At 40.0% G+C, this 10,807-nt stretch overlaps 1 protein-coding gene across 1 annotated transcript; it reads right to left on the minus strand.

Moving 5' to 3' along the window:
- Positions 1–425: 425 nt before the first annotated feature.
- Positions 426–10,156, minus strand: LOC108698338. Its single transcript, XM_018229754.2, has 5 exons — positions 10,026–10,156; positions 5,469–6,196; positions 2,472–4,717; positions 1,951–2,125; positions 426–1,071 (listed from the first exon to the last, which is right to left on the minus strand). Exons 2-5 carry the CDS (start codon positions 5,911–5,913, stop codon positions 1,013–1,015), a joined length of 2,925 nt encoding a protein of 974 aa, XP_018085243.1. The 5' UTR covers positions 5,914–6,196; positions 10,026–10,156; the 3' UTR covers positions 426–1,012.
- Positions 10,157–10,807: the final 651 nt, after the last annotated feature.

Genomic DNA, 10,807 nt, shown 5'->3' on the forward strand with positions numbered 1-10,807 from the left:
TTGAAAAGCGCATCGCCTCATGTGGTTAGCACAGGCGTTTTTACATAGGCGCCCATACAAAACTGTCGCCTGCGCCGGTCGCGGCGACTGTCGCGGCGCTTTGTCGCCGCGACCGCAAACGCGTCGCTATCTCCCCGTGTGGAATAGCCCTAATAAGTATTCTGCCGGTTCTGCGGTCACCCATCTCCATGTTATTTGTACATGTAATTGTTGCTGGAGGCATCTAACATTTCTTCAGGTTCTAAATTACTAAATAGCACTATATGCCTTTTGATATACATATGATTAGTTATCAGCGAGGCTGGTGGTGGACTCTATGGAAAAACTTTAGAGAAATAGGGAGTGCAGAGGGTAAAGGTTAGATTAGATGTATGTTTGCTAATTTAATAGAAGGTAAAAAGAATCTGAAGACTGCTTTTTTTTACTTTTTATTTTAAATTTAAAACATACTTTAGACATTTTACGGAACAATCACACACACAATCACACACACAACAAGGAAAGGCTAAAACATGGCAAACAACTTCATTAATTATACATAGAATTTGGCCCTCTTAAATTTCAAAATTAAAATTTAAAAAATAAAAAAGGATGTACTTTTCATGTCGCTGCATAATGCCAGCTGTGATTAGACATAAATCACACTTTGGATAGACGAAACACAAATACATACACACTCACTGTAGTTAAACAGAGTTTTTCTATGGAGAAATAAGACAATTAAAAGAGAATGTTAAAGGACATAGACTAAAAAAAAAAAAAGTCTATATGGACTAGAAGTGTTGGAGTAGCAGTACATTTTTAGGGGCACCTTTTGGAAGCCTCTCTGATGTTCATCTTTAAGACAAAACAGATCATGTTCCTGAAATTTTGGGGAAAAAACTGGCCCATACACTACTAGTTTTGGATTCAGTGGAGATCTATATGCAGCATGTAGGACGTCTACAATGGCTCAAAATTCTTTTTTCTTAATGAGAAGGTTGTAACGGGGGTATTTCTTGTGATGCCATAATTATTCCACACCTCTACCAACTCCATTTGAAACAAGCCCATGATTCCTTATAGGTATACCTGAAAATAAACCAAAGGAAAGCTTTCAAAAGACTAGTGCAAGTTAGTTCAACCAGTAAGGAAAAAAAATTATCGATACACCAATATGAACCTCGGAATTTTGTAGATTTCGAATTCCAGCAAAATTTGTCACTTGGATTGCAACCTGGGTCTCTATCCTGAGATTCAGTGTTGGAGCAGATCAATTAAAATCTAGGACTACTCCATTACTTGTTCAGTGCTTAGCCAAACTTGGTTATACATTACCATTTGTGGCATCAGGGAAGTTTTGACAATTAGTCTCAGCACACAGGTGGGGTATCTACAGATATAAAAGTAAGTCTGTACTTACTTTGTACAGGAGATCAGTTAAATAAATGCCAGGCTGACCCTCGCTTGATGCCTACTCTTCTGCCTATGACACCACTTATGTTAGGGGGCACCAGCAGTGCTTGAAGCACCAATCATAGAAGCAAAATCAGCCATGTAAGGCATTCAATTTTAGTTTCTGGCTCTCATGGAGTGCATTTGTAGTGAAAGATGGGTCAACTCTGTGCTGGGGGGGGGGGGTAGGAGAAGGATTTATTCCCTTTATTAGTCACTTGGACACATTCTTTTCAATTATAGGGACTCTCAGGATTCCTTTATCATAACAATAAGTGCTCAACTGAACACTGCAAAATAGGGGTGCTCAAGTGTGCTAATAATAGCTGGCACTTTAAGATATCCAGAACAGCAAATCCACACAATAAGAATGATCTGGATTTTGCTCTAAGGATCTGGAAAGTAATCATGACTTTTGTTCAAAGCTTAAAAAGAAAATCTTAGTCGTGATTTTTGTTCTTTCTTACTGCAGAATGACGAAATAGGGTTTCTTTTATTATTTCATACAACTCTTACCAGTGGATGCAGTTGGACGGTCAGAGATTCTGAAACCAAATGCTGCTTTCTGAAGTGCAGTAGAAGAGCTTGAAGCACCGAATGAAAACTTTCCACTGGAAGGTGGGCACAGCCGGGAAGATGGCTTGACCAGTGATGAACCAAGGGGCAATTTGGACATCTTAATACCGGAGGTCTGTGTGGGTTTAACAATAGAAAATAAACCTCATATCGACTTATTGTTGTATTTCATGTTATCATATACAAGAAACAGGAGAGACCAGTGTCAGACTGGCCCACCAGGAACACTCCCATTGGGCCCTCCTGATGACTAAATCATGTGCCCTGCTCTGCCTATACCATGCCTATTGCCCATTTTTGTACGAGAGAAAGGCTACAGCATGTAGAGTGAAGGTGAGTGAAAAAAGGAAAAAAATTATTGAGAGTGGGCCTGTGGTCTAAGGTTTTCTGGTGGACCTCTGTCCAACACTGGGAGGGACAAAATCAGTGTATAGGAAAGCAAATGAAAGTCATATACTAACCTTTGCAGCTGCAATGCTAGGAGTCCTAAAGCAGCTTTCTGTGGTCTGGCTCGGAGGAGCATCCACCTTTGATGTTTCTGGAACATTTTGGATTAACTTTTTACTAGAAACCACAATTTCTTTTTGAGTGCTTACTTGCTTCTCTGGTGATCTTTCTACCTTTGAGGCTATAACTGGTGCTTGAGCGGAAATGGCCAAAGAATTAGAAGGAGGTTGTGGCTTCCTGAAAGCTTTAACACTCTTTGGAAGTATGCTGTTCTTGGAGAAACGTGGAACCAGGGAGCAATGAGATGCTGTTCTTCCCTGAAGCCCGATGTTTATTAAAACCGGTTTATTTTCTGAATTGTCTACCAATGTGCTTTTCTGTACCCCCAGAACAGAGCTGGGTAGTTTAGTATTGTCTTTCTTAGAGTCTTCAAATGATTTTTTAATGAAACGGTGATTGCAAAGCCCTGGCATGGGTGTGGAGGTTATAAGAGGGGATGAACCATCAAAAAATATGCTCTCATCTTGGATAATTTCAGGCTCCTTAATCGTCCTACAATGTTCTACTGGTTCAGTATCATTTATTAGCTCTTTGGAACTGGATGCATAAACTCCATTCTTGGGCAAGACAATTCTGCCAGCCATGGTATACCCATTACTTTTCATTTCTTTGGGTCTCTTATGTCTAACTGCCGCCTTACTGCGGGCGGTCCTCAACTTACTCAGTACTGATGGTTTTGTTCGGCCAGTTTCCATACCAAACGTTAGTGTAGGTTGGTGGAAAACATTATGTGATGTCACAACGTCCCGGGTAATATTAAGTGCATTTGTCCCATCATGAACCGATACAATTCCCTGGCTGGGACTAGATTTGCTTACTTTGCAATGATTAGAGATGATGTCTTGCGTAGCATTGGCTGCATCTATGTCATTACATGTTGACTGAGTGGTCTTTGCAGCATTGCCTGCTGGTGCATTATTGAAACTGGAGATATTTTCCTGGAAGCCATTGCTGGTTGTTATTACAGGATGCTTTAACACAATATCATGGGTAGTGTTTAAGGCAATTTTGCTACCTGTAGTCCATTTTTTCATGCCCTGTGCAGAGTTGTTTGGAGCTATTTTGTTCTGCATTGGTACAATGTCCTGTGTGGTATTTATTGAAACCACTGTACTGAACTGTACTTTTGCAGCCCTGCCATCATCTATTAACACAGTATCATGAGCAGCTACATTTTCCTTCGTGGCTTTAGTGTCCATTATATTTTTAGTGGTATTTCCACAAAGACTTGCTGGCATGAATTGTATGACATTAGGTCTAATATCAACAGCACAAGAATTCAGGGACCGTAATTTGTTATGGCTAATGCTCAGTGTTTTGGACGAACTTGTGTCCATTCCTAAGTGATCTGTAAAGGTCACAGTATTGTTAAGTATTGCACACATCTTCAAGTTCGGATTCTCATTCATGATATTTTTATTTCTTTCAAAGGGTTTATTGAGCATATGGGACTTTTCTATGAACTTTATGTTACTGGCAGCCCTCTTCTCCTCTGGTCTTTGTTGTTCCTGCTTCTCAATGCTTACTGTAGTATTTAGTAGAACATCTGACTCGGAGACTCCATCTTTACTGACAGATGTATCCTTTTTGCAAGTGCCATCATGTTCTTCCATATTCATCTTTTCCAGATCTAGTAGGCTTACACCAAGGATACTTGGCCCCTCCTTGACGTTCCTGCCTTCTAAAGGTGAGAAGGTTTTGGTAAGTTCAAAGGCTATCTTTACTTTCAGGGGAGAACGATCATAGGGAATGGGGTGTCTGTCTTTGCCAACCATATCCTTCTTTTGTCTTCCAGTATGCTTGCTATTTAAGCCAATGGTGATCCCTTCACATCTAGCGGCACCATAGGTTTTGATCTCTGGGGTTTGCAGAAGAGTTTGCTGGGTCCGATAAGCAAAGTAACAACTATTCTTAAATTGTATATCTTCCCCATCAAGCGTTATACATTTATTGGAGGACTCGAACTCTAGTTCCTTGATGGAAATGAGAGGCATATTTTTCCTTTCATTAGTGGTAAGTTTTGGGTATGCTTGATTGGTGTCAAGTGTCTCTTTCAAAAGAGGGGACTCATTAGGCTTGTATTGGTCATTACCCATCCAAGTAACTGGTATAGATTCCTTTGATTTGGACAGCAAACATATTGGGATGGGACTTTCACAATATGGAACATAATGATTGAACTTCCCTTTGCTACTGTACTCTAAAAGGAAAAAAAAACAAAATAAGAACACACACTTTTCTGTTACACCAACATACATTGGCATACCCTACTCCCCTATGGTTACAAATGCCTTGTATCTTTAAAAACTCACGTAAGCATAACCAATTTCTGACTTTAGCTCACCCTAGATTTAAGAATACAGAGCAGATTGCAAATTTCTTAGGATGTTGGGCAATATCACAAAGTAATAGCTTCCCAACAGTTACTAAACCAAACTTAACAGCACCCATTATTGGCTGGCCCATTTCTGGGAGACACATCTGAATAGTGTGTGTGTGGTGTGTGTGGTGTGTGGTGTGTGGGGTGTGGGTACATATATACTGAACTAAACAAATTAACCCAGCACTATCATTATACAACTTTAAGGAACAATTGGATTAAACAGAACTTATCTGAATTTGGCAAAAAGAGACACTTTTGGTTACATGGTTTGTACAAAGTATGCATAAGCTGATGCGCCCCGCCAAGGCAGTGTCCATGCATCAGTCCTACCTAAGTGAAAAAGGGTATTTTCTTTGGGAGGAGAAAGACCATACCTGCTTCTCTCTTTATTTGGCATGACCTCTTCCAAAGAAACATTCAGCATTATGGGCTTTTAAGTAATCTGTAGGACTGTGTTTAGAGGGGCGGGGGTATATATATATATATACACACACACAATTTTGAAAGTTAAAACACAAAGGAAATGGGTAAAACAACAAAAACAAATTTATTGGCACCTCTTCCTCACCTAACAGATCCAGCCGTCTTTTTTTGGCACTAGACTTAGTGTCATCCAGTGTGGACTTGGGTGTACAGAGAAAGGGTGGAGGCTCAGCCTCAATGGTTGAAATATCCAATGCTTCAATTTTCCGCTTACTTCTATTACATTCCTCTGGCTCTTTGCTCTGCAGCTGCCTTGCAATTTCCTCACATTCTGCCAAGAAAAAACTTCTGTACTGCATGGGACTCTCCATATGTTGCAAGTCCTGACTCCTCTTTGACTCTAAGAAGTTGCATTTACTCTTCATGTTATTGATCGGTGTAAGTTCACAGTTTGCCCTTCCAGTGAATGTAAACGGGGTGCTGGTAACCTGCTTGAAAATGCAGGAGACAAGCTCAGGGGTTTCATCTGGAATTGCCTCAGTGGGAGCAAACAAAGAAGGCTGTGGTGAGGTTTCCACCACATCAGCCATTGGGAAGTATTCACTGGTTGTGAACAGATTTAAAAAAGTCAAAACTTGCTTTTTGTAATTTTGGGTCTCTAAACTATTCTTTAAACTTGATTTAAGACTTATCGAAAAAATGTATTTGGGGGACTAATTATATCTGTATAGAAAATGCCATTTGTGGTTGGTCACTAATCCTCCTGGTGCCTACTTGTTATTCTGGTGCATAGGGTCAGGGCAACCAAGCAGTTAGTTTAGTGCAACGTCCCATGTGATATGGCTCCAACTACCGAACCCCCTTCTTTTCTCCCTGTATCAATCAAATCAGATAGGAAGAAGATCAGTATACACAGGAAATTTGAATCTCCACCCAAAAAACAGCTGCTACAACATTACCATTTAGAAGTAAGAAAAATTACTTCCATTTCAGATTATATTTTCTAAAGATGCAAAAACAGGGGACCACATTTCCATGCAAGTACATGCGTTGGATATTTTATCCAGAATGGGGGTTTCCCGATAAGGGATCTTTCCATAATTTGGATCTTTATACATTAAATCTACTTAAAATGTAATTGAAATTTTAAATAAACCCAATAGTATTATTTCGCTCTAAGATTATAATCTAAGATTGGATCAAGTACAAGTTTTATGGTTACAGAGGAAAAGAAAATATCAAATTATTTGATTAAAAGGGAGTCTATGGGAGATGGCGTTATTGTAATTCAGAGCTTTCTGGCTAACAGGTTTCTGGCTAACGAATCCCATACCTGTATATTATTTTGCCATGAGAATCGTCTAGCAGAACTAAACTCTATTCCATCTACTTACTTATTTCATCTCACTCAACATTCAGTTCTAGGTATTAAAACCAATGGGGTTTGTTATTTTTGAAATGAGAAGAATGTGTGCAGATTGAAGTCAGAGTTAAGCACTGTTTTTGCTCGGATTTTAAGTCTGGTTTTATGAAGAGCATGAAGCTCGAAACCCCAGACCCTTTATATTGCACATTTTATTTTAACAATGCTTGAAAATGAAACTCCCTATCCACTGGCATGCATTTTTACACTACTTTATTATGCATGTATATATTAAAGGCCACTTTCAGTTAATATAGGGCAGTGATCCCCAACCAGTAGCTCGTGAGCAACATGTTTCTCTCCAACCACTTGGATGTTGCTCCCAGTGGCCTCAAAGCAGGTGCTTATTTTGGAATTCCAGGCTTGGAGGCAAGTTTTGGTTGTATAAAAACCAGGTGCACTGCCAAACAGAGCCTCAATGTAGGTTGACAATCCACATAGCGACTACTAAATGGCCAATCACAGCCCTTATTTGGCACCCCAAGAACATTTTTCATGCTTGTGTTGCTCCCCAACTCCTTCTACTTCTGAATGTTGCTCACGGGTTCAAAAGGTTGGGGATCCCTGATATAGTGGATAACTACAAAGAGTGATGTGTAATATCCCCTCTGAGTAAGGGAGACAAATTGCACTATATCTATCTATCTATACAGAACCTTACCAGTGGCAGGAACTGTAAAATGAATTACACACTTAAGAATGCAATTATTTTCCTATGCAAGGACCACAATCGAGCTTTCCAAATACAAGTATAGGATCCGTTTTCCAGAAACCGCTGGATTGCTGAAAGGAGGTCTCCCATAGACTACATTATATTCGAATAATTAAAACTTTTAAAATATATTTCCTTTTTCTCTGTAATAATGAAATAGTAACTTGTACATGATCCAAAGAGATATAATAAAGCCTTATCGGATGCAAAACAATTCTTTTAAACAGGGGCATAACAAGAGCGGGCTGGGCCCCCCGACAAATGTTTTCGGAGGGCCTGACGCATAGGCGCTCATGCCTCTCTGCATCCCCCCCCCCCGCCACATGGTCGCCCAATTTAAAAAGAAATAGAAAGAGGCAGGGAGGGGTATTTGAATGCTATAGAGGAAACAGACCTTACTCGATAGTTATGCCACTGCTTAAAGGAATTGTTCAGTATAAAAATAAAAACTGGGTAAATAAGATAGGCTGTGCAAAATAAATAATGTTTTCAATATGGTTAGTAAGCCAAAAATGTAATGTATAAAGGCTGGAGTGACTGGATGTCTAACATAATAGCCAGAACACTACTTTCTGCTTTTTATCTCTTTGCTTTGAAAATTGTAAACTCACTGAACAGAAATGTACCATGTGGCCCCCCTTCAAGTCGCTGACTAACTCAGATTTATAGAGCTGAAAAGCAGAAAGTAGTGTTCTGGCTAACTAACTATATTAATAACATTTTTTATTTGTACAGCCTATTTTTCCAGTTTTTATATTTACACAGAACTGTTCCTTTAAATGATTTTTCATTTAAGGTATGGAGAGCCCTTATCTGGAAAAAACCCAGGTCCCGAGCATTCTGGATAACAGACCCCATACCTGTACAAGTATTTTAAATCATTGTTTAGGCATCAAATCATTTTCACAGATTTATCATTACAGCTCTAGGGGTTCTGGCTATAGATTTCCAGGTTTGGGGATCAAAATGTATGTTTTAAAGGAGAACTAAAGAAGAAGGCCACAAATGTTGTACATTATATTTTAGGCCTCTGTTACAGCCCAAGGCAATCACAGCCCTTTAGCAGTAAAGATCGGGGTCTCCAAAGATGCCCCAGTAGCTCCCCATCATCTTTTCTGCTGATTCACTGCACATGCTCTGTGCTGCTGTCACTTACTGAGCTTAGGGACCCACTCACAATATACAGTACACATAGAATAGAAATGTCACAATATAAGGCTGATTAGTATATGATACAGATAATTAAAACATGGCAGCACAGAAACCAGTGCAATTAGCATCAGCATTTAATAATCAGCCCTGTAGCATCAGCTTATATTACAGGCCATCCTCATTTTCTGCTTTATAATTTGCAATGACCCCTAAGCTTAGCTTCTCAACAGCTGCTCAGAGCCCACTGAGCATGTGAGTGTCACAGACACTTTCCAAGATGGTGACCCCCTGTGACAAGTTTGAAGTCCTGGATCATTGTTGCTATTGACAAGCTGAAAATTCAGGCTGGTGCAATAAGTTCAGTATATAAAATATGGAATTTTTAGGGTTTAGTTCTCCTTTAAAGTATAACACGAGTTCTGTTTGTATTAATAGTTGTTGCCTTAAAGTCGTTGCCATAAAATAACAACCACCTTGAACAACCAATTCTCCCAGGCTGTGGCACAGAGACAATGAAATGCCAGTCATACAAAAGAAAACTCTTAATGAAGTAGTGCCAAATAAGCATGGGATTTCTCAAGGAAAACCGATAGTATGGAAAGCAGGTGTCAGGTCATTACATACCAAGATTCTGAGCGGGTGGGAGAAAATCCGGTGATGCATGTAGTGCAAGTTTGCCAGATTTTGACACAACAGCATGCAGAAAACAAGAAACTGTTCCAGAATATGCCAAAGCAACATCACTTCAGTTCTCTGTTTTTCTTCTGAAGGGGTAGCTTTGTGACTATACAGTTATAGGAACTGTCCAGCAGGTGGCACTTTTGTTACAAAACTCTTCCCTGATATATACAAGTGCTGACCAACCTGCTTCCATTTAGTCTGAATACAAATGCCAAAATTGTGATTACTAAACTACGATGTGCCATAAATGATGGCAAACATGCCGTTTAGTGTGACATAGGGTTGAACACAACACCTTTCCCCATCGGTAAGTGCTTTCTTAAACTAGAACGGATTCCAACATTCCAGGGCATCCATGCAAACTGACTACAGTGCCAGGGAATTGGGAGCAGCTGCCAGTGGGAAGGGAGTTAAAGGTTCCTGGCAATTAAAAGATTTACCTATAAAGCTCAATGCTGCAGGTATTAAACCCAGATACCTAATGCTGGTTTCCATGCAGCCAGAATATAAAATGCACAATATTTGTATCCAAGCCCTATAAAATAAACTTTGTTTGAATGGATACGTTTTTTCCTATTTATGAGGGTTGTTGGTTCATTATGCACTTCAGTTCCACTTCACTATAGTGGTAATCGGCTCTGGTTTTTAATTATTTTTCCATATGGAGCATATGCCCATCTCATTTGTACTACTAATAATATCCATTAGCTTTTCAGTATAAAATCACAACTCACCTTCTTCCTCTGCTGCAGCTTAGTTTGCTACTTACAACCCAATGCCTTAATGAGCCCAGTGATAGATCTGGAAATCCCATCAGCCCCTTGGAGGCGGTGCAGCTGGGGGGGGGGCAGGCTATATAACAGTTTGGGGCCATACTTGTATTTTTAAAATAGATGTCCCGTATTAAAGTATGGAAATCCTATTTAACATAGGGAAGAGTAGGGGGGCTCATAAATACAAGCATAAAATCCATGCTAAATAACAACCCATAGGAACCTGAGTACTATTTTTATTAACGTGCAGCTGACCTATCACAGGTAATTGCTGATTACAATTATTATGCCAGGGGTCAACCACCTTCATAATAACAAGTACAGGTATGGGATCTGTTATCCAGAAACCCATTATCCAGAAAGTTCCAAATTATGGAAAGCCTGTCTCCCGTATTATTATTTTTTTTTAAAAAGGATTACCTTTTAGAATGCACTTTAAGGGCTCTTACACATGAGCGGTTTTACCTGCGCTCCCCTGCGTTCCGTTTTTCGGCGTTCAGCCGCAGGGGAGCGCAGGAACAGACGCATTTAATTATTTCAAATGGGGCTGTACTCACACAGGCGCATGTAGGCGCCGAACGCAGGTTGAGACGCAACATGCTGCATTTTTCCTGCGTTCGGCGCCTACATGCGCCTGTGTGAGTACAGCCCCATTTGAAATAATTAAATGCGTCTATTCCTGCACTCCCCTGCGGCTGAACGCCGAAAAACGGAACGCAGGGGAGCGCAGGTAAAAACGCTCA

Source organism: Xenopus laevis, chromosome 8L (genome assembly GCF_017654675.1).
Source record: "Xenopus laevis strain J_2021 chromosome 8L, Xenopus_laevis_v10.1, whole genome shotgun sequence".
NCBI lineage: Eukaryota > Metazoa > Chordata > Amphibia > Anura > Pipidae > Xenopus > Xenopus laevis.